The sequence below is a fragment of the Orycteropus afer genome, unplaced genomic scaffold, assembly GCF_000298275.1.
Source record: "Orycteropus afer afer isolate SDZICR_OR568_19922 unplaced genomic scaffold, OryAfe1.0 scaffold00013, whole genome shotgun sequence".
Taxonomy (NCBI): Eukaryota; Metazoa; Chordata; class Mammalia; order Tubulidentata; family Orycteropodidae; genus Orycteropus; species Orycteropus afer.
The window spans coordinates 15,928,541-15,953,742 of NW_006921600.1; the positions used below are offsets into that span (position 1 = coordinate 15,928,541).

Here is a 25,202-nt window from a genome sequence, read left to right on the forward strand (position 1 = left end):
CAATCACTAACTTTATATGGAAAGGAAAGAGACCTCGGATAAGCAAAGCACTATTGAAGAAGAACAAAGTAGGTGGTCTCACATTGCTGGATCTCAAAACCTACTATATAGCCACAGTAGTCAAAACTACCTGGTATTGGTATAATGACAGACACACAGACCAAAGGAAAAAAATTGAGAACCCAGAAATAGATCCATCAACCTATGGTCAGCTGATCTTTCACAAAGGGCTAGATCCATTAAATGGGGAAGAAAATGTTTGTTTAATAAATGGTGCTGCAAAACTGGATATCTATTTGCTTAAAAATGAAACAAGATCTGTACCTTACACCATATACAAAAACTAACTCCAGATGGATCCAAGACTTAAATGTGAAACCTAAAACTATAGAGTTCCTCAAGAAAAAACTAGGGGCAAATTTAGGGACCTTAATATATGGCATAAATAGACTATCAAGCATAACCCAAAATGCACAAACAGCAGGAGAGAAACTAGATGAATGGAACCTTCTAAAAATTAAATTATGTGCTTTAAATGACTTCTCCAAAAGAGTCAAAAGAGAACCTACAGATTGGGAAAAAATATCTGGCAATGACCTATCTGAAAAGGGACTTGTCTCTAAAATTTATAGAAAACTCTTAACACGTCAATGACAAAAAGACAAACAATCCAATTAAAAAATGGGCAAATCTGGAGATCCTGATAGAGTGGGAGGAAAAACCTGGAACAAAATCCAAAACTCAATAATGATCAGAATTACTGGTCGGATGGAATCTGGTGAGACCCCCAATTCTATGGTCCTGGGATATATTCTGGGCCTAGAATAAAGCTTACTCCCAAGGGCTTGCTCTCAGCCCAATAGTAAACAAGACATACATGCAGACCACTCAACCCAGGGTGGTGCACCCACATACTCTATGGAAATGCATCCCTTGGAGCAATCAACCACGGGGCACCAAAGGGGCAACATTCACATGGAGGAAATGCAGGACAAACAGGAGTGAATAACTATGAGGGGCACAGGGTGGTGGGGGATGGTTATTGGCAGGGAGGGGAGGAGACTGGGTTTGGGTTGAACATGGTAAATGGGGAGTGAAACTAAATGTACATATAATGTTGAATGTAAAACAAACTCTTAAAATAAGAAATTAAAAAATAAAAATAAAAATAAAAAATGGCAGAAGACATGAATAGACACTTCAAAGAGGATATTCAGGTAGCCAACATGAAGAAATGTTCACAATCATTAGCCATTAGAGACATGCAAATCAAAACAACAATGAGATATCACTTGGCGCCAGCACTAAGAGCAAAGGTCAAGACAAAAAATAACAAACGCTAGTGAGATGCAGAGAGACTGGGACTCTTATACACTGCTGGTGGGATCATAAAATGATACAACCACTGTGGAAAGCAGTATGGTGATCCCTTAAAAAAAAAGTTGGAATTAGAAATGCCATTTGATCCAACAATCCCATTACTAGGTATATATCCAAAAGAAGTGAGAGCCAGGACAAGAACAGATACATGCACACCCATGTTCATCACAGCACTATTTACAATAGCAAAAAGATGGAAACAACCTACGTGCCCATCAACAGAAGAATGGATAACCAAACTATGATCCATATACACAATGGAATACTATGCAACCCTAAAGAATAACGTAGAATCTGCAAATCACCACATAACATGAATGAACTTTGAGGACATTATGCTGAAATAAGTCAATTACAGAAGGACAAACACTGTATTAGTTCATTATTGTAAAAAGTCAAGGAAAGGTTCACATATGGAAAGAAACTTTTTTGCTGATTACCAGGCATGTGAGGGGAGAGGAAGGAACACTGCAAAAATAAAAAATTTTAAACATTTTTTTTTTTAAATAAGTCAATGTCATGAAAAAGAAAAAAGGCGAAAGAGTTATCCTTGATCAGTATTTCTCAATTTCAGCAGATGTATAATACTGGTATTTGAGATAGAAGTATACATATTAAATTAAAAACACATTTTGGGTCAGGTAATTATTGTGGAGGGCTGTCCTATGTCTTGTAGAAATGACAGCATCGCTGGCCTCAACCCATTAGGTACCATAGAAACCACCTCTCCAGTTGTGACAATTAAAAATATCCAGATATTATTGCCAAATGTCCCCTGGGCAGCAAAACTGATGCAGCTGCATACTACTAAAGCAGACGAAGACATATGATGTTGTTGTGTGTTGAGTTGATTTTGACTCACTGCAACCCTACAGCATAGAGTGGAATTGCCCCATAGGGTTCTCTAGGCTATAATCTTTATGAGAGCAGGTCACCAGGTGTTTCTCCCATGGAATGGGTGGGTTTGAACTGTCAACCCCTCTGTTAGCAGTCAAGAACCTAATCACCCTGCTACTAGGGCTCCTTATGAACAACCATATATTAGATGATATTATTGAAACAATATCAAGTCGTGTGGTAAAGGTACTGTGATTAGGTAAAAGAATTTTTAGAGGTGCAGTGTAGTAAATCACCTGGTATGCCTTTTTTAGCCATAAGTCTTTGTAAACTCCATGATGGAATTTGCCATGAGCAACCCAGTAGCTCCTGATTGTTAAAGTTATCCACCTGGGGCATTTCTGTTAGGAGCAGCACAAAATAATTTTCTGGCCAAGTTTGCTCTATCCCAGGTGTATAGAATTCTGATGTTGGGACTGATTAGTTTGGCCACTCTGGCAGGCTCAAAAGGAGCCCTCACAGAGGCAGAAAGAATCTCTCACTGCCAGCTGGAAGGTGCAAGAGACATGCATGGCTGAGAGAGAGAGAGACAATGAGAGACATGCACGAGAGAGCGATGTGCTACTGAGACTGTAGGCTGCTGAGTGAGATGGCCAGCTGCAAGAGACTGAATGTGTTCCTGAACTTAAATTGTAGTCTATTGCTTCTCTAAAAACCCCATAATCTGTGAGTTCTATGTGCCACTGCAGCCAATTATTGAACCTAGCAGTGAGGTGGTGGGTGCTGTGGAGGAACGGTTGGTGTCAGAGTTGATGAAAGGGCTGGATGGAGGCAGCATGTCTAGCTGTGCAGGAATAGGCCTTGGGCTACTGATGGTGATTCTGTCTTCCTTTTGTGGGATTAGAGGAGGTCAGAAGACACCGCCTCCCTACTCCTTTGGCAAGGGGGTACATGCTAAAATATTTATGGGTTAAGTATCAAGAAGTCTGCAACTAACTTTGAAATAATTCAGGAAAGAAAAAAGAGGTGTAAGTGTAGAGAGAGAGAAGAAAGAAAAAAAAAAAAAACATGGGTGTGCGCAACTGTGGCAAACTGTTAAGAGCTGGTCAATTCTAAGTGAGAGAGACTACAAATGTTCACTGTTACAGTCTTATAATTTTCTTTTAGTATAAAATCTTTCTAAATAAAAATTTGGGAAGGATGTGATAGAAGTATATGTATCACATTAAAAATATATCTGTTATATAAATACATATTCCAAAATGTTTGAATTATTTTTCCAATGAGCAAATAAAATGTTGAGATCAAAGGAAAAAAAATCTCAGATGTACAGTGTGATCCAAATTTTGGTATTTTAGAAAAATGCCTGTAAATTTGTGTGTATGCAAGTACATCTGTGCATAAATTTTTCATACAAGAAAGATTAGAAAGAAATGCATCAATATGACTATTTATATCTGCAGTGGTATTACAGGTGATTCTCTTCTAAACTTTATCTAGATTTTCCAAACTCTTTATAATAATTGTATAGTGTTTTTTTAATAATCAGGAAAAAAAATAATAATTTGTTTTATATTTAAAAAATAAGAAACTCTCTCTCACAGTGACTTTTTGCCCACAGTGAAGACTACAAATTTCCTGGAAATAGAAAAGGTGACCAAGGTCCCTCCGGATGAGGCAGTTAGGGCTGATTCTCTGTACTCAAGCACTTCACCCCCTGCACCCTTCTGCCTTCTTCCTCCCTTGTATATGCTTCTTTTCTTCAGTAATCCTTGTAAATATGGCTCATAAACCTTATAAATAAATTTAAGCCCTTACAGGGCCTAAAGCTAAAGATATTCCAGATGTCTATTTTGCCTGCCAAATGGATTAAAGAGGGAGCCACGAGTGACGCAAAAGGCTGACTTCTCAGTGCAGCCTGTAACGACCAGGTCCAGTACTCCTAGAACTGGGATTCTCATATAGGGGTAGTGGGTGCTCAGAAAAAAGGGTACTCTTTCTAAACTTCATAAATTCCCCCTCCAGACACAGAAGTACTATATAACCCAGCAATTCCTAGGTATTTACCCAAGAGACCTGAAGGCAGCAATGTGAACAGGACTAAAATGTACACCAATGTTCACTGTAGCATTATTCTCAAAAGCCAAAAGGTAGAAATAACTTAGTGTCCATCAGTGAATAAATGGATAAACAAAATGTACATATATATAACAGAATGCTACTCAGTCATACAGAACATGCTGCAACATAGATGACCCTTAAAAATGTTATGCTCAGTGAAGTAAGACAAGCACAAGAAGACAAGTATTGTATGATCTCACTTATATGAAATAAGACTAGACAAGTGTATAGAGACTGGAGTTCATTAGTGATTACCACGGTGGAAGAGAGGGGAAGAGTGGGGGTTTCTGTTTAATGAATGTTGGTTTATGGCGATGTGAAATTTCGTCACAAGTGTGGGTGGATAGCATAATTAATTGAATTGATGTCACTAAATTATACACTGAAAAATGTTAAATTGATAAATGTTCTGTTATATATATTTTATGGTTAAAAAACAAAACAAAACAAAAAATCCATTCAGAGTCTCTGACTTGCTGCTGTGGGAGCCACTTAAAGATGAAAATGTGTAGGAACAGAGCCATGGAGTGTCCCCTGGAGGAAAATCACGATCAAATGCCCATCCAACCCTAAGATTCTATAGTTTTCTTCTCCTCCAAAGAAAACAAATCATCAGGTTGAAAATTTCTAACTCATGAATAAATCCTAAACTTTCTAACATTGTCAACTGCCTCAGAGAATACATACATTAAAAAATAAAATAAAAAAGCAAACAAATTTCACAGCTGGGTACTATGGTTTAAAATACCTGTTCTTTACCCAAGGTCAGACAAAAAACCTAATAACAAAGGCACTGCAGACCAAAACACCTATCATCACCTTGATGATCTCTCAAGCAAAAAATTACATAGTCAGAAACCTTGAGATAATTAGCTGTTGCAGAACTCTGAAGTGCATTACCTCCACTCATCTTCAACACAGGAAACATCATCCATTAACCTCGTTTAGGGCATAAAGCACATGGCACATGCTGAGATTTGACTTTGTAGTGCTTTGGGGGAAAATTGGTTTGGTGAAAATAAATGAACGGTATAACACAAGATTATTCTACCTACTAAAAGAAAGGGCACCTTTGGTGCTATGCCTTTGCCTTGAAGAGCTGCTGAGATATTTAAGAGCAGTCCTCATCTCAGTTTAATTCACACTTGCTAAAGACAATCACACTGGGAAATTTTCCAATCCATCCACTTCACTTACAAGGCTTGCTTTCATTTGTCAAGCTGATAGAAAAGTAAGTGCTCTTAAGACCTGGTGAGTGCAACTTCCCCAAAACACCACTTTCCAACATGAATGCCAATAGTAAGTAACTGGAACAAAGCAAGTAATGGTGCCAACTTGCAGTCCTTTATTGACACTCTTTGGCCAAACAGCCTTATCTGGATAGCAAAGAATGGCTATTAATTTTCAACTCTCTATTCATAAACCAACTAGTTAGTAGAATGCCTAAAGGGGTCAGGGCACATCAACTCTGCCGTGCTCTCCCCACCCTGGTAAGAACATGTCCGGTGAAAGCTGTTCTGGTATCAGCATAAACTAAAGGCAATACAATGCCAAGTGCATCATCTAAAACATTCCAAAGCCAGGGAGATGTCCAGCTCATCTCTTTGGGATTCTCTGAGAAAATGTTCCTCCTTATTAGTACATAGATTGGGAATTAATAAAACAGTGAAGTCAGAATTTAAATTCACTGGACATTATTGAGAATGGAGAATAAAGAAGCAATGGAAAGAAACACTCCTCTCTCCATAGGTAAGCACTTAAAAAAGGCTTTTGTATTTGGCAGCAGAGAAATATTTCACAAAAACAGTAAAATACTTATGATCCAGGGCCATGAAAGCTACACTAACCCAAACAGTAACAGGGCTAAAATTAAGAAGATAAATAAATAAAAAAAGAGCAATTGGATTTGTTAAATTCACCCTGCAGTGAAGCTAAACAAACAGTGAAACCAGTGAATATTCCACTCTAAGGCCTTTGCTTCTTCCCTCCTACAAACAAAGAGGCTTCTCAATTTTGGTCTTTCTTGTTGAGGAAATAAACATGGGTGCACTTTCTTAGGATACACTGCAACTTTCTGAACACAGACACTATGCCCAGCAGCCATCATCTTCCCAGACCACACTGCCCACAGTATTTCTGCCTGTGCTTATATGACTCAATGAATTCACTGAGTTATCCCTCTCTAGAGATGGTAAAGTCAGTAATGTCTTCCTGTAATGTGAGGTATGCAACCAGGTCTACATGAAGCATCCCAAGTACAGACCTAGATCTGTACACAGGGTATACTGTGCTCACTCTTGTTTCCATATTCTTTCCCCAAAATGTCCATTTTAGGAGGAAACCAACCAAGAGTCTATCTAGCCTAAAAATTCCTAGGTTCCTCTGTATGAGTGGTAGACAGAGGACCTTATACCACCCTAAAGCCTACCACGTGCTAAGAAGCAGGCCATGATTTGCACTGCATTTTTCCCTCCAGGGAGGATGCTCTAAGCCCAGTACTACTTTACCTTTTGTAGAAATGGAAGCGCTCTGTGAGGAGCAGAAACTGCTTTTCTCCTTGAAGGAAGAATTGTCTGGCCCTGGAGACACCAGACTTTTTAGTGTACTCGCAGATGTGGGTGAAGTTCAGTTCTTCCTTCTTGAAGTAATTTCGAAGACGCACAAAGTCAAAGTAGGAGGGGACATAGATGAGTGTGTGAGACATGACTGCATCACGATACTGAGGCAAAATCTTGCTCACAAAAAAGTTAAACCTGATTTTGAAAAGAAAACGACAAAGTCAGTATCAGTGATCTAGAGTTGAGTCTATAGTATTACCACAAACTGTGAGACTGGAAGAGTCACACTCTCTATCTCACCAAAGAGGATGATATGATTTACCTCATCTCCAAGAGAAAATTTAAGGCTAAAACTTGGTGAGTACATTAAAAAATTAGGTGCTATCATTACTCACTGTAAATATAGATGTAATGCCATTATATCCCAGAGAATTATTCTAGAAGTATATAACCACATAAGTCAGTCAGTCAGCAAATAATTATTGAATACCTACCATATAATGAGCACCATTCTACTATCATGGGACCCTCAAACTAAGTACAACAAAGAGAAAGGGGGGAAACATATACAGAATTAGAGAAACAGGCCTAGTCTTTGAAAGGATTACAATTAAGTTGCTAACATAGTAGCTAACATAGGACCTTTTGTTGCAGTAAACAAGATACTATAATTTAAAAATGCCATAAGCTACAGGGAAGGAGCCCTGATTCATAGTACTGACCCTGCCACTAACTAGCCATGAGACTTAGATCAAGCAACCATTTCTCTCTCAAATGGCATGATTGGTTTTAACTATCTCATCTAATTTGGTATATGATAATCAATAAAACAAATATGGAATCCACTTCTAAATCTGTCCAACTTAAATGTCTCTCCTTGGTCCCCAGGTACCTGATAGGGTTAGGGAGGGGTGGGTTACCTGGCATCTATCACTGAAGCTAGGTTTTCTGCTTCCATCCTCTGGAAGACATGTGGGAGCTGTACCAGGACATGGCTGATGGAGCCTATGGTTGGGACATTCCTCACAGCCACCTGCCAGAAATCAATGAGAGCATGAGGTGAGCCATCCCTATTGTTGACCAAATGCCATCTCTTCTGCCTCATCATTTAGCAATAAACAATGCTTCATGGAGAGTCCAGAGGAAGTTGGGAGAGAATTTACCTGCCCTTGCCAATTGACACAGTGCTTGTTGAACACGGAGTTGATCTGGGCATCCTGCAGAGCCCCAAACAGCAGTGTCTGGCGATAGTACCTGGACCAATTATTAAGACTCCACATCCGCACTCGGGAAAAGTCCACCCCATGTGAGTCCAAGGGCAGTAGGTTCATGTGATTCATCAAGTGCTTTGAGCGGAAATAATACAACCATTAATATTTATTGAGTACTTATGTGCCAGGCACAGCTTAACATTTTACAAGTCTATCACCTAACTTCATGGAGTATGTCCTATCATCTCTTGAATTACAACAACAAAACTGAGGATAAGATAGGTGAGTAATTCACAGGCAAGTAACTTTTGCCCATGGTCAGCTGAAATGAGTAAAATGTTCCAATAAGAACATCCCCAACAAATACTGGCTGCCTCTTGGACCTTAAAAAAAAAAAAGATTAAAACAGGAATATTCCTTTGAAAGAAACTTCTGAAATGCCACCATTATCTCTCTATGGGTCCGTCAGTCCCAAACTTGGCCCCGAAGGGAATGATGGAAAACAGAGCTGCTGTTTTTCAATGAGCTGGCTCTCACATATCAGGAATATTCTCAGAACCACACCTGCTTTTTCTTCAAATTAAGCAACATGACGCTGCCATTAATATGCTTTCTCTATTTTAGTTGTATTTTCACCCTGTAAAAAAATACTAAAGGATAATAATGAGTTCTACAAATTCATTACCTGCTTTATAAATTAGCGTATCTCTTTATCTGACCCAAACTTGCAAGTTTCAAGTCCTGGTTTGTAGGAGAGGTATGTTTTTTATGCCTTTAAAAATCAACCCTATAGTTCTGCGATAAGGACTGTTCCAAAGCACAGTTTTTCAGTCCTAACACTGACAACACTGCAGAGTATGTGGAGAGAGAGAAAAGAAATGACAGCACAAATTACAGTAGGGCAACAATGACATCCTCCATTTCTCTGCAAAACAAAATCATACCTTAAGAAATCTTAACCAATGTTTTTCCATCTCCACTCAAGACCAAACAAAGGACAACGGACACCAATTGCATGAGAAATTGTGCTAGGGACCCACAATTCTAGTAAGGGTGATTTTAAACTAACTAGCCAATTAACCAACCATACTAAAGTGGACTAACAGCAGACAGAGAACTCTGTTTAATTGCTGACCAATCTGTGGGCAGAAGAGGAGGGTACCAGAGGCCTCTTCAAATTGGAGACAGAAACTATCTATTCCAAACTGAGTTTTAACCTGGACTTAAATAACCCTCTACAGCTTAAACCACTGAGCTTCCAGTCACGCTAAACTTGAATGCTGCCTCTCTAAACGGGAATGACCAGCATTACCAAGACATGCTCCCAGTTCTGCATCAGGTAGATGTCAGCTTGGTCAATGATGAGCAGCTCAATAGAAGACAAAAAGTCAAAATCTCTCTTCTTCTCTCCTTCACCACCAATAATGGTCCTCAAGCCCAGAGGGGAGGCAATGATGATGTCTGAGGAATAAAAGGGGGCATAGAGCCGGATGCTTCTCTGAAGTATTGCAACTCCTGCACAAGAAAACCAAGCACATACTGGTTCATTAGCCACTACCGAGCCATTACCTTCCATTTTCCCAAAGCATCTCCCTTCTTTCCTGTATCTTCCACATCTGTGTGTTTTCTCCTTAGCATAAAACCATTCTCAAATTGTTACAATTATTATAATAGTAACAGTAATTATCATCACCCCTCCCTTGCATCTATGGAGCCTTCTAGAGCCTACTCTTTTCTTCTCTGTCAAACTTATCCAGAAAATTGTCTCTACTTTGAGATATTCCAGCCACTTCTCAATCCATTGCAATTTCGCTTCAATTCTTAGGATGTCACTGAAGTCACTCTTGCCAAGGTCACCAAAAGCTTACTGGTCCTCCTTACGACTGTTCAAGCTGAGACTGAACACTCCTTGAAATGCTCTTTTCCTCACTTGTAGTTTCTAAGACTTCAATATTCACTTCTGCTTCTAACACTGAACTGGCCTGTATCTATCTTTCCAGATTCAAATTCCTCTTCTTCCATAAATCCCTAGATTCATCCTCCAGTTCTACTCTACCTAAAGCTTTTGGTAAATTTTCTAACTATGGTTTCAACATCACCTTGACACAGAGTTCTATCCCAGCCCACATCTCTTTCCTGAGTTCCAGACTCTATACCAGCTGCTTGCCAAATGCTATAAATATCCAAACTCCACATTAGCTCTTGTCCTCCCCACCTTGTATCTCCCCATCAGCTGTGCTGAAGCATGTGCAATTCTTAGGTTGTTTCAGGCTTTTTCACTGACAATTCTGAACATGTAGCTTCCAGGCAGAAACATTTTCCTCCACGCCCACAACCCCTTCTGCAACTGGATAAATCCTACTTAAGTTTCAACTTAGTACCTATGTCACACCGCCAGTTCAAACCCACCAGCCACTCCTCGGAAGGAAGATTAGGCAATCTACTTCCGTACTGATACTGCCTCAGAAACCCAAGGAGGGGTCGCTATGAGTCGGGGCCGACTTGACAGTACGTAACAACACCACCAACAACACACCTCCACCAGGAGGACTTCCTTAACCATCCTGTCCTCATTGTGGGTAAGAGAATTTGCTTTCAATGTTCATGGAACACCTGCTGCACATACTGATCATAACACTTATCATCCTGTACTGTCTGTTTCCTCAGACATCCTGTACTTCATTGACTATAGGAACTATACTTTCATTTCTATACTACCAGCTTCTTAGCAATGCCTGAAACACAGTTAGTGAACAACAGATGCTTGTGTAGCAAACATTTTACCAAGAACTTTACTGAAATACCAACCAAGTACATGGGAGCTGAATGAAAGACAAAAGTGTGAAAAGTGGGGTGGGAATTGGTAAGTCATGAGGGGAGATGGTCCCTTGTTAGGCTCTCTACATGGCAGGCAAGAAGGAAATCCACTAGGATATGGATACTGAGTCTATGCAGCCTCCTCAGACTGACCTCACCCAGCTCGTGTCCCTTCAACTCTTCTGAGATCCTCTTCCAGTATCTGACTATGTGCTACCAGCTATGGATGTGCTGAAACATTACTGTTACAAATGTGCCTTTTTTGTACGGTCTTAGAGACTCTCTCCCCTGGCACAGAAGATCCTGAAAATGCACATTGGTTCTATTTAGGAAGCTGACTCAGTGACTTTCTGAGAGAATTCTTAATTACAACTGTGTGAGGAGATTTACACCTGGAGTCCCATAGTCTCTTGGTTTTGACAAGGAGGAATTACCGATTCTGAAGTGGTCATCAATGTTGCCAATAAATACAGCTTCATAATCCTCAGGCCTCTTCAGGTTGGGTGGTTTCTCCTCAGGATCTGATCCGTACTCTCCCTTAAACCTCTTTTTGTTGCTCACAATTATTTTCTTCTTGCTGTCACCCTCTAGGAAGCTGACGAAAAGCTGTACCACCTGTAAAGCAGCTTCCCGGAAAGGCACCACTATCAGCACCTGTGGAGGGAGCAACAAGCAGCTTTGGTGGGGGTAAGGGAAGGAGCCACCTGATGTGAACTTGCTTGAGGCAGAATGAAGAAGCCCTGTGTGCAGCAGTGATCCATCTTTCTTAACATGTAGGCTCCCCATGGCCAGGGCTGCATCTAAGTCAGCTCTTCACATAGGGCCTGGCTCAGCATTATAAGCTGAGCACCTTTCATGTGCACAGTACCATGTCCTGTGGACTTCATTCCCATGGCTCCATGAAAGGCATGTCACAAGCAGAATTTGGGAACTACCTTTTAGGATAAGCCAAATGGATTTTAACAGATGTGTCCATTAGCAAAAACTCAAGGACATAAAAGTATAAACTCCCTGAGGGCAAGAAATGTTACTCCTTTCTCTGTCTCCCACAGAACTTGGCACAGTAATTTTACCCATAAGACCCACTGAAGAAATATATACTGAATATAGTTGAATGAATAAATGAGACAGAAAAGTAGAGAAGAAATAAAGGCAGTAATTAAAGAAAAGTATTAATGCATCACTACTTTTCCAGTATGTTCCCAACACATTTCCCAGAATAAGACCATAATTCAACTGCAAAAATAGGATTCAGTATTTCAAGTATTTCCCCAAATACTTAAAGTTACAACTGGAAAAACAGGAAATGCTTGCTAAATGGTTGATTTTTAAATACCCTTTTGTAAATAATATAATCAATGGAAACAATTCCAGTCAAATCATGCAATCCAACAAATAATAAACATGCTTCCTGGTTACTACCCTATTTGTTTATGCCATACTAAATGGAATCAGATTAACTTTACAATCCTGCTTTCACCAGTCAATGTGGTTGCCCAGAAGAGAAACCAGCACAGCCAAAGGCACATACTGATTCAGCTTTGTACATGCAGGGATGGTGAACCAGGATTAGAGGGGCAAATTATTGTCCCAGCTGTGATACTAACTGTCTGGGCTTCAGTTTCCACAGGTACCAAATAAGGAGTCTGGACTAGAGAATCTCTAAGAACCAAATCAGTATAAAAATCCTAGAATCCTATTGACCTCAATGAGAAAATTTAAAAACATGAGTCTTCTTCAATACAGAAATACAAAGACAAAGGGAGAAGGGGGATGTGTATGAGACTTAGCTCTGTAACATCATGAAGAGTATGAGTAGAAATGAAAGGCATTTTCTACTAAAATCCCAAGTCCACTGAAGCTTAGGCTTATGAGCACCTATAAATGTAAACGTCACTTTAAACAGTAATAACTACACACTAGAAAGTAGGGCTTTTTGTTTTGAAAGGTTATACATTTACACAGCTTAGTGATAAGAATTCTTGGTTCTAGTTCTATGTCTGCTACTCTTTCCCTAATTCCCTTTAGCAAAGACTTCCACTGAACTAGGTCTCTGTCTGCAGCTGTAACATGTAGGTAATGAATGAAAGCTTCATCAAGGTCCCCTTCTAGTTCTGATAATCATAATCATGGCATGATTCAAAATGGGAAGAAATAGCTGCAAACACCTATTAATAATCAAAATGCAGAATGTATGAAGTAGGAATGTATAAATCCAGGAAAACTGGAAGGTGAAAATGAAATGGAATGCATAAAGATCAGTATCTTAGGCATTAGGGAGCTGAAATGAATTGGTATTGGCCTGTGAATCAGACAATCATATGGTCTACTGAATGACAAACTGAAGAGGAATAGTATCACATTCATTATCAAAAAGAACATTTCAAGATCTATACTGAAGTACAATAATGTCAGTGATAGGATAATATCCATATACCTACAAGGAAGACCAGTTAATACTATTATTATTCAAATTTACACACCAACCACTAAAACCAAAGACAAGGAAATTGAAGAATTTTGCCAACTTCTGTAGTCTGAAACTGACAAAATGCAATCAAGATATATTGATAATTACGGGTGATTGGAATGTGAAAGCTGGAAATGAAGAAGCACCAGTAGTTAAAAACATGCTCTTGGTAATAGAAATAATGCTGGAGATTGCATGACAGAATTTTGCACGACCAACAATGTATTCATTGCAAATACTTTTCAACAACATAAATGGCGACTATACAAGTGGACCTCATCAGATGGAATACACAGGAATCAACTCGACCACATTTGTGGAAAGAGATGATAGAGAAGCTCAGTATCATCACTCAGAACAAGACCAGGGGTTGACTATGAAATAGACCATCAATTGTTCCTATGCAATTTCAAGTTGATGCTGAAGAAAATTAAAGCAAGTCCACAAAAGACAAATATCACCCTGAGTATATTCCACCTGAATTTAGAGACCACCTGAAGAACAGATTTGAAGCCGAACACCAATGACCGGAGTCCAGACAAGTTGTGGGATGACATCAAAGACATCATACATGAAGGAAGGAAAAGGTCATTAAAAACACAGGAAAGAAAGAAGACCACAATGATGTCAGAAGAGACTCTGAAACATGGTCTTCAATGAACAGTAACTAAAGTGAATGGAAGAAAATGATGAAGTAAAAAGAGCTGAACAGATTTCAAAGTGCATTTTGAGAAGAAAAAGTATTATTATAATGAATGTGCAAAAAGATCTGGAGTTAGAAAACTAAGAATAACACGCTTGGCATTTCTCAAGCTGAAAGAACTGAAGAAAGAATTCAAGCCACAAGTTCCAATACTGAAGGATTTTATGGAGAAAATATTGAACAATACAGAAAGCATCAAAATACAATGACAGCAATATAGTCACTGTACCAAAAAGAATTGGTTGGCATTCAACCATTTCAGGAGGCAGCATATGTTCAAGAACTGATGGTACTGAAGGAAGAAGCCCAAACTACAATGAAGAAACTAGTGAAAAACAAGGCTCTAGAAATTGATAGAACACCCACTAAAATGTTTCAATAAAGCCCTCACTTGTTTATGTCAAGAAATTTGGAAGACAACTACTTCACTGACTGAAAGAGATCATTATTTGTGCTCATTTTATCTAACAGAATGCAGAAATTATCAAACAATCATCAGTATCATGTGCAAGTAAAATTTTGCTGAGAATAATTCCAAAATAGTTGCAGCAGTAGTACATCAACAGGGAAGTGCCAGAGATCCAAGTGAGATTCAGAAGAGGACACTGAATGAGGGACATCAATGCTGATATCAGATGGATCTTGGCTGAAAGCAAAGAATACCAGAAAAATGTTTACCTGTGTTTTATTGACTAAGCAAAGGTATTCAACTGTGTGGATCATAAAAAATTATGGATAACACTGCCAAGAATGGGAATTCCCCCAGAATACTTAATTGTGCTCATGAGGAACATGTAACTAGACCAAGAGGCTGTCCTTTGAACAGAAGAAGGGGATATTACATGGTTTAAAATCAGGAAAGATGTTCATCAGGGTTGGATCTTTTCACCACACTTATTCCATTTGTATGCTGAGCAAATAATCTGAGAAGATAGATGGACTATATGAAGAATGTGGCATTGAGATTAGGGGAAGACTCATTAACAAACTGTGATATGCAGATGACACAACCTTGTCTGCTGACAATGAGAAGACTTGAAGCATTTACTGATGAGGATCAAAGGCTCCAGCCTTCAATATGGATTACACTGCAACATAAATAAAACAAAAATCCTCACGACTGGACCAGTAAGCAACATCATTAAAAAAAGAGAAAAGGTTGAAGTTGTCAGGGACTTCATTTTACTTAGATCCACAACTAACGCCCAAGGAAGCAGCATTCAGGAAATCAAACAATGTACTGCATTAGGCAAAGTGCTGCAAAAGGCCTCTTTAAAGCATTAAAGAGGAAAGATGTCACTTTGAAGACTACGGTGCATCTTGACCCAAACATGGTATTTTCAATAGCCTCATAGCATATGAAAACCCAACAATGAATAAGGAAGACCAAACAATTGATGCATTTGAAAAGACCATGGTCTGCCAGAGAAATGAACAAGTATATCTTGGATGAAGTGCAGCCCGAATGCTTCTTAGAAGCAAGAATGGTCAGACTTTGTCCCTCGTACTTTGGTCAGGGTATCAGAAACTAGTCCCTGGATAAGGATATCATGCATTGTGAACTACAGGGTCAGTGAAAAAGGAGGATCCTCAAAGAGATGGTTTGACACAGTGGCTGGAATGATGAGCTCAGGCATACCAACTATCGTGAGGACAGCACAGGACCAGGCAGTGTTTCCTTCTGTTGTATATAGGGTCACTATGAGTCAGAACTGATTCAACAGCAACTAAACACAATCATGAAGAAGAGATGTATAATGGAGTGTTGCTATATATGTTTAGGATTTATCTTCTTTATTCTTAAACAGAGTATCAGGGAGGTACCTCCTTTTTACAAATTTGCAGTTAGATACACTGTAAGAACCAGTCCACAGAGCTGACACCACCTGGCCTATCTAATATGCCCACTCCCAGGCTCACTCATTCTTCCATTAAAACACCTGAGTATCTGCAGTGTGCCAGGCACCTACATGCAGTGTCTTGTAGCCTCTTTCTTGAGGGTGAGGCTCTCCTGCTGCCACTCACCTTGGGCCTTGTAAGTCCTTGGTCCCTGAAGTCATCATCATCACCCACCCCAAGTTTCTGGCTTCGACGTCTGCTATTGTTGCTAAGTACCCGGGCATTGGCTTTGAGCACATGATTTATTGCATGGAGGCAGTACACATGGCGGATTTCTTCACCATTCTTCAGGGCTGTTCTTTCTGGGTAGAACAGGTCATGGTAAGAATTCATAATCAAGAAGAGTTCTTTCTGGAGTGGGGTGAAAGGGCTATTTGACTGTTTAGGGCCACATAGAAACCGGCTGTTGGTCTTGGTCCAGGTGGACTCGAGAGGCTTCTGGAGATAAAGTGACTTTAAGTCAATGTCCTTTGGTGCCTTAAATGTTTCCAACTTCCGAAACTTGGATGAAAAAACGAGCTGGCCCAGGGTAGGCCACTAGGGGAGAGATACAACAAGAGCTAAGTTAGAAAGAATACTAGTATTTTACATTCACATACTACTTTGTAATTTACCAAGAACTTTCATGATACATAGATCATCTTATTTAATCTTCACAGCAATCCTACTAAGTAGATACTGTAATGCTTCTATTTCAGTTTAGGAAACTAAGGTACACAGAGGTGATATGATCTAAACAAAGTTTCCACTGGAAGGAATATAGCTGAGGGCTACAGCCCACAGTTTCTGATTCCAATATGAGCTCCTTCCATTTTGTCAGTGTTTCCCGAACTATTATGGAATATGTTCTGGGAGGAGTCAAAATTCATTCTGGGAAAAAAGGCACTTCATGGTTAAACAACTTTGGTTAGCACCACAAAACCAATGTACCTCAGGGAGACTCACAAGGTACATTAGCATACCAAAGGCTCTGACTAGTCCCCTGACAAAACTGTTTCATCCTGTTTAACCCAGATTTTTCCAAACATATTTCAGCATGGAACAATTTTTTTTTGAAACTCCACTATTAGAATCTTAAGGAATACTATTTTGTGGGTTACTAGTTTGGCAATTTTTGTAATATAGTGAAACTGCTGCTCTAAATAAAGGATGACCTCAGCAATAAAAAGGAATGAACTATATATATTGATATATACAAGTTGGATGAATCTCAGTGGAATCATGCTGACTGAAAAAAACAATCTCAAAGTTACATACTGCTATGATTTCATTTATATTACATTTTTAAATGACACAATTATAGAAATGGAGAACAGACAGTGGTTTCCAGGGGTCAGGAATTGAGGGAAGGGAGTGTGCACAGTTATAAATGGCCAACAGAAAGGAGTCTTTGGGTGCTGGAAGTGTTTTGTTTCTTGGCTCTAGTGATGGCTACAAGAACCTACATATATGATAAAATTGTATAGAACTAAATACATACACATAGGCACATGCAATCAAATAGGAGTAAAACTGGGGAACTTGAGTAAGATAGGTAGATTGTATCAATGGAAATTCCTGGTTGTAACACTGTGCTGTATTTTGGCAAGATGTTACCAATGAGGAAAACTAGGTAAAGGGTACAAGGGATATCTGTGTATTACTTCTTACAACTGTATGCAAACCTATAGTTATTATCACAATAAAAATTTCAATTAAAAAAGAGGTTGAATAACTCCCATGAACATCACCAGCATCAGTGGTACAAAAAAACAAAGAAGCAAAACCTGTCCTATAGCTAAATAATTTACTTGTGATGGTGTCTCAAATATTTTAAACAAAGAACAGTGGTAGCTGCTGTTTTCCTGAACATTTATTATCCATCAGTCAGTAAACTAAATTATTTTGAAGTAGGTATTACTGCCTTTTTAATAGATAAGGACAGTGAAGATCTGAGGTGATCATTAATTTGTCTTAGGACATGTGAAAAGCCCACTGCAGATGTCAGTCTACACCCTGGTGTACCTGTCTCCAACAACACTTATACCTAGCCCTCTGTATTACTTGGCTTCCCTACTCCAGTCACAGTGCCATTTCTAGCTACATTTGTGCCCTACTAGGCTCTTTCAGCTTTCTTATGTCCTGCTCCACTATCAAGACATCTGCCACCAGTGTGTGTCACACATCTGGGGAGATCATTAAAACCCAAGACCACTGTTTACTTAGAGCTCTTCTCCATTTGTGACTGGGATGTACTTACTTTCAGTTGGTGGGTAGTTTGGGTATTTGTAGCAACAGCCTGAATTTCTTTTTCTTTCAGTTCTTTGTTCACATGTTGTAGAAATGGATCTAATGCAGAACATTGGGAGAAAATGGCAGAAAAGTTTTGTTCTTTCCTAGTAAATGGCCTGCTGTTCTTCACGATGTTGACTCATCCTTTTCCCATGCACTTTCCTGATCCTTACCCCAGTCCAGGAAGGAGCCCTGGAGCCCTGGTGCTTGGCTGTTAACCAAAAGGTCAGTGCTTCAAACCCACAGCCACTCCATGGGAGAAAGATGTGGCAGTTTGCTTCCATAAAAACTACAGCCAAGAAAACCCTATGGGGCAGTTCCACTCTGTCCTACAGGGTTGCTGTGAGTTAGAATCAACTTGTTGACAATGGGTTTGTTTTTTGCATTTTATTCCACCAGAGCATAAAAACTTCTGACAGATTCATCTTCCTAAAGCATTTCTCTAATCACATTCTCAGCTCAAAAATCTCTGAAAAAAATCTAAACTGCTCAGCCTAAAATCTAAGGCACCGCAGGATGTACTTCTAAGCTACTTTTTCATAATTCTGAACTATAACCAAAAACCAAACCCAAGTGATCAATGGCACTGGGATAATGAAGGCTATGAGGACGTAGAACATGACTAATCTGACTTTCCCACCTGGGCACAGACTAAGAAACTAGACCTGAGGGAGCAGAGACCTGCCTAAGCCTGCTATCAGCTATCCTTGTCCAAAAGTGACTGATATTTGAGCACAGGCACAGCCATGAGGCTGTGGGAGACAGGGTGGAGCTTTCTAGATTTGGAAGTTCTCCCTGATAATAAGGACCAATCAGATGAACTATTCCTGGGTCTCACGAAAACAAAGGGCAGAGAGAAAAAATGGGAAATATTCATCCAATTTATTTCCTCCCTTGGGGAGAAAAGCAAAAGTCTCCTCCCTAGCCCAATTATGGAAATGTGAGGACTGGGGAGTCGGCCTTCCCCACTGCCATTCTTCAGTTGTCTGTTCTCTTAAATATATCTCCCAACACCGCCTAACCACCGAAAAATACAAAATATTTAGATACAGCTGCTGAACTATCTGCTTTTACTGCTGCTCATTTGAATACCAGGAGATTTAACTTGTATTAGGGTACAACCACGTACTAAGCACCTGGTGAATTCAAACAATACATGCTGTGCTCCAACCTTGTGACACTTTGAGGGAACAGTTGCCTCCGCTTTCCTCTTCAAGGAAATTGGTTTCCAAGCTGAACAGTGACTCGTGTTTTGCATCTGTGAACTCCTCAGGGGATTCTTGTTGTGACGTGCCAGGTGGCCCTTCCCCATCTTTTTCGTGAGGGTCAGCAGGTAAGGCCTGATAAGTATCTGCAATTTTAAGAAACAATTTGTAAAAGTATTTACTCATAAATGTAATTATATTTCTGTTGACATATAAAATTGAATTCCTTAGCCTACACCAATACTGGTGTTCAATGGGTAGCTGGGAATTTTTGCTATTATTGTTTAATTTTTAAGAAAATTCAGGTAGTAGTCATAAAGATTTCAAAATTAAGTCTGATCCTGTGACTTAGTTTCAATTCTAGGAACTTATTTTACAATAATACCTGGGTCAAGTATACTAAGATGTACATGTAAGGATGTTCAAAGCAATTCTGATAGTGACAAAAAATATCTGGGGGAAAACAAAATGTCTATCAAGAGCTATTAATGAAAAAAATTAGTGTATATCATTTACAATGGAATACTATGTACTTTAGAAACTAAAGTGAATCCACAGTAACAGACATAGAAAAAAGATCCATGATATATTATTAAAGAAAAAAAGCAAGATACAGAAATGAAGAGATTATTATACACATACATGTAAATATGCACATTTAAACTCATACATCTAGCGATAAAGAAAAGCAGTCGGAACAGTTATATAAAATGTAAAAGGTGTTTATCTCTGGGTGGTGGAGATACAGGTTAACAATACTACAACTTAAATTTTTACAGTAAATATATGTTACTTTTTTAAGTTAAAAGAAATCTATTTTCATTTCTTTGAATTCCAAAAATGCAAAGGAAAACAGAAAACAAATAAAAAAACTTAAGCCTGAGGCAAGGAATTTTTATCCCAGTAAAACCAATCAGTTATAAAATATTAACAGAGGAGTAAGACACCTTAAAGTACAGAAAAATAAACATCAAAAACTACAAGGCTCTAAGGAAAATAAGCATTAAGATAGTAAGATGTAAAAAGTCATATAGACATATTCAGACAATGGAATGTGACTTCAGCACTGGAAAGAAATGAACTATTAATATATAGAACATGAAGGTTCACAAAAACACAATGAGCAAGAGAAGCCAGATGCAAAAGGAAACATACTATATGATTCCAATTATATGAAATTTTAGGATAGGCAAAACTAACCTATAGTGATAGATCAGTGATTGCCTGATGCCACGGATAGGCAACAGACTATAAAGGGACAAGAAAGAGCTTTTGGAAGTAATGGAAATACTTTATATCTTGATTTTTGTAGCATTAACATGGACATAAGGAGCTTGGGTGGTGCAATCGTTAAGCGTTTAGCTAACTGAAAGGTTGGCAGTTTGAACCCATCAGCCATTCCATGGAAGAAAAGACCTTGCAACCTTCTCCCATAAAGAGTATAGCTTAAGAAACCCTATAGGGCATTCTATTCTGTCCTATAAAGTCTGTGAGTAAGAATTGACTCAAGGGCATAAAAGAACAACACGAATGTACACATTTGTCAAAATTCTTAAAATTGGTACATTTATTTACATTATCCTTTGGGCTTTAAACTATGAGCCTTCCCTATTTTACTCTGGCAGTATATAACCACTCTGCATCTTTTCTACACTTTATATGTAGCTGTTCCATACAAATCTGCTGCTTGAGAAGTTTTATGTATTTTTATGGCTATCTCCTATTAAGGAAGCTCTGGTGTTGTAGTGCCTAAGGCATTTGACTGCTAACCAGAAGGCTGGCGGTTCAAACCCACCAGCCACTCCTCAGAAGGAAGACTGGGCAATCTACTTCCGTAAAGATACCACCACCTCGGAAACCCCAGGAAGGGTTGCTATGAGTCAAATTGACTTGACAGCAGGGTTTGGTTTGGTTTCATCTTCCATTATACTTGGTCTCCCTATGGGAGGTATAGTAAACTCATCACTAAATTGTGGATGTTCCCCATGCCCTGTATCTAAGGGACTTTGGGATCACTGAAGTCAATTAAAGCGTAACCAAAAATGTTTCTGCATTTTTCTGGTGAGGGCATTTTCAACAGATTCTCAAAGAAATTACTGAATCCAACAATGTTAAGAATCTTGGCTAGATATTCATGTGCTCTCACCCAACTCACACAGCACGGGGCACAGGACCCAGCGAGCACTGTCTGTGGTCCTAGCAAAGATGTGACCACACCAAAGACACCTACTTTCCTCTTCAGCAGATGCTATTGCCATCTCTTCTTCCACACTGACATCACTATCATCTTCACCACTCATTGCTCGTTCTTCATCTACAGCTTCTTCTTCCTCGTCCTCCTCCTCCTCCTCCTCATCCTCCTCTTCTTCTTCCTCAGAAACATTCTTTAATGTAGCAAGTAGTTTATGGTACCCAGAAATTTGTTCTGGTTCACTTTCTGCTTCACTTTCAGAATTTGAAGAATCTGAACTCTCTGACTAAAAGGAAAATGAGAATTTTAAAAACAAAAAAACTATATTGTTCTAATTGTTACCTTATGTCTATCATCAGACCAACAGCATAAAGGTTCAAACTTTCCTAACTATAAATTAGTTTTTCTGCAAATACCATACAATCCTATCTCTCCAATCAAGCCCAGCATGAAAATTATTTAAAATATTAATCTAGCTATTATCCGGTGGTGTTGGCAAAGAATACCAAATGTACCATGGACTGCTAGAAGAATGAACACATCTGTCTTGGCAGAAGTACAGCCAGAATGCTCTTTATAAGCAAGAATGGCAGGACTTTGTCTGTTTGGGCATGTTGTCAGAAGGAACAAGTCCCTGGAAAAGGAAATCATTCTTGGTAAAGCAGAGGGTCAGCGAGAAATGGGAAGACCCTCAACAAGATGGACTGACATAGTGGCTGTGACTATGGGCTCAAGCATGACAACGAATGTGAGGACGGTGCAAGACTGGGCAGTGTTTCGTTCTGTTTACAAAGGGTTGCTATGAGTTGAAACCAACTCCACAACACATAATAACAACAGCTACGATCCTAGAAGCTCTTCTGACTTTTCTAAATGGTTACCACTCCATGAAAGAAGAACAATGATTTTTTTAAGACAGAACTTTAGATTCTAATGAGATTTTACCTATGTCCCAGATATAGGACATAAACCATTTTTAAAGGAGCAACAAGAGAAATTATAATACAACAAAAGAAAGTAGTTTCTTTGAGTTTGTTACAGTGAGATAGGACCTTTGTTCCTTTTGCATCCTATTTATGGCTTCTTTATGCCAAGTAAACAAAAACTTCCCCTTAGTCTTCACTAAGAACCCTCTGGTAAGCCCCTTTAACTGGTCCTAAAGGGCCAGTTTCAAACTTGGGATAGTTCAAACTCCGGCCTCTGTATTAGTTATCTCAATGATGTTTTTATAGGCATGTGCATTCAAAACTAAGCAATATTACTAAAGTAATAGCCTACACTTGAAATTGAAGAGTGACTATAAATATATATACTCTTGAAAGTTAACAAACTAGAACCCACTATTACAAAGATAGTATAAAGCATTACCAGTTGACAGATCTGTGGTTTTGCTTCCTTTCTTGAAACCCTGGGAAGAAACAAATAATCTTATGGCTATTAGGAAAAAAAAAGTCTAATGGCAAATTCATGTAAAAAAAGACAGAATATACCATTATAAACACACTAAAATTACAGCCATGTAAAAACTATATATGCACTATATATGGACAGGGATTGTAAGAACGTGACCAAGAGATGATAACTGACAAATGAAACATTTAAAGAGGTCATTACAGACACTAGACTCATAAAGTAACTGGCTCTCATCCAGAAGAATGACACAACTTAGCAAATAAAAGACTCTATTTTTTTTCCTCCTCTTTTTTTCTTTTTTTAACTAAATCTTTTAATTAGAATGGCCCGCCAACAGAATGGTGAGATGACCAAAAAGTCCTGTAAGTCTGAACAATTAGAGGAAGTCACAACTACCAAATGCACTGCGTGCACCAGATATAGCCATCTTTTCATTTTAATTGGAGCTCTGGTAGCATAGCGCCTAAGGCACTTGACTGCTAACCAGGGGGCTGGCGGTTCAAACCCACCAGCTACTCCAGTAGTGATACTGCCTCGGAAACCCAAGGAGGGGTCGACGGCACATAACAACAACATCACTACGGAAGTAGATTGCCCAACCTTCCTTCCGAGGAGTGGCTGGTGGGTTTGAACCTCCAGCTTTCTGGTTAGCAGTCAAGTGCCTTAGGCATTATGCTACCAGAGCTCCTTCCGTTGTGATACTGCCTCGGAAACCCAACGAGGGGTCGCTATGAGTCGGGGTCGACTCCACGGCGCATAACAACAACAACAGACCAAAATAATGTCAACGATCCCAACAAATTCTTTAAAAGCACAAGAAATAAAACCAATCTTAGAAAACCTCTGACCATACAAAACTCAGTTCACACAACAGGTGTGTCGTCTAGCATGAAGTTACCGGCTCAAAAGGTTAAGGAGACCCGTGAAGAACCCGTGGGAGCACTCGCAGCTGAGCACTAGCAAGGCCTGACTTCGAGTGCCGCAGCGTGGAAAAAAGACGGCAGCAGTGGTGATTATCACTTACGAGGCCAGCGTACCAAAAACAGGGAAACTACTGCAGACCCTGACAGTTCTGACCTCGGCCCCGCCCCTCCATACCTGTCATAGAAGGGATGCTCCTCGCCGAAATCCCGAAGATGCTTCTTCTGCTTTTTGGTTAGGGTATTGAGTAGCTGGCTCTGGCTCCGGCTCCCGCGTTTGCCCATAGCAAAACAAAAACGTCAGGTTCGCCCACCTCTGAAAGTCGCGTTTTTCACCAGGAAGTTGCTCGGTCAATCGATCCACGTGAGCTCGTCGACGGCGCTTTACGGCGGAAACACAGTGCCAATAAAGCATATCCGCTTTACGTCGCACGTTACGACAGGGGTTAGAATTTCCTGGTCCCGATTCTGCCACCTGCCGAGGCTTCTTGGAAGGACATTTCCGCTCCCGCATTTTTCGCTGAGCGCCAGAACTTAGGCGTTCTGGGCTTCCGGCTTCTCGGCAAGAGGAGTATGAATGGAGGATGTTTTGTGCTTCCGTTTTGATTCGGGGAATCAGTCTGTGTAAATGTGTAGTAACGAATATAATTGAGCAGTGTAAGGCGCTTGACTGTTAACAAGAAGTGGGTTCAAACCCACCAGCAACTCCTCTGAAGGAAGATGGGGCAATCTACTTCCATAGTGATACTGCCTCGGAAACCCAAGGAGGGATCGCTATGAGTCGGGTTCGACTGGGCGGCACATAACAACAACAACAACAACAATTTTATATTATACCAAAATTGAAAAGAAAATACCAATCGATATTTAATAAAGCAGCAATGTATTTATTTCCCTAGTGATACCGCCTCGGAAACCCAAGAAGGGGTCGCTATGAGTTGGGTCCGACTGGAGGGCACATAATGACAACAACAACAGCAACAGCAACAACCCCTCCTTAAGTTCCCAAGGCAGTAGCCCTATGGAAGTAGATTGCCCAGTCTTCCTTCCCAGGAGTGGCTGGTGAGTTTGAACTCCCAGCCTTCTGGTTAGCAGTCAAATGCCTTAGGTTCTATTCTACCAGAACTCCTCCTTAGGCACGAGGCCACCAGAGATAGGCCTTGTCATAAGTCTGATTTTGCAGGTGAGGAAGATGATGCTTAGAAA

General features: G+C 39.6%; 1 protein-coding gene across 1 annotated transcript in view; it reads right to left on the reverse strand.

Moving 5' to 3' along the window:
* The window catches only part of UTP25 (UTP25 small subunit processor component), a 36,011-nt gene extending 11,730 nt beyond the window's left edge, over window positions 1-24,281 (reverse strand). The window contains exons 1-11 of the mRNA XM_007952977.2: window positions 24,175-24,281; window positions 23,032-23,071; window positions 21,703-21,949; window positions 19,439-19,618; window positions 18,236-18,324; window positions 16,123-16,533; window positions 11,359-11,578; window positions 9,420-9,622; window positions 8,060-8,242; window positions 7,817-7,929; window positions 6,846-7,091 (exon numbers count right to left, since the gene is read on the reverse strand). Of these exons, the coding sequence (XP_007951168.1) occupies window positions 6,846-7,091; window positions 7,817-7,929; window positions 8,060-8,242; window positions 9,420-9,622; window positions 11,359-11,578; window positions 16,123-16,533; window positions 18,236-18,324; window positions 19,439-19,618; window positions 21,703-21,949; window positions 23,032-23,071; window positions 24,175-24,281 (2,039 nt within the window). The remainder of the gene's footprint in view (window positions 1-6,845; window positions 7,092-7,816; window positions 7,930-8,059; window positions 8,243-9,419; window positions 9,623-11,358; window positions 11,579-16,122; window positions 16,534-18,235; window positions 18,325-19,438; window positions 19,619-21,702; window positions 21,950-23,031; window positions 23,072-24,174) is intronic.
* Between the last annotated feature and the right edge of the window lie 921 nt (window positions 24,282-25,202).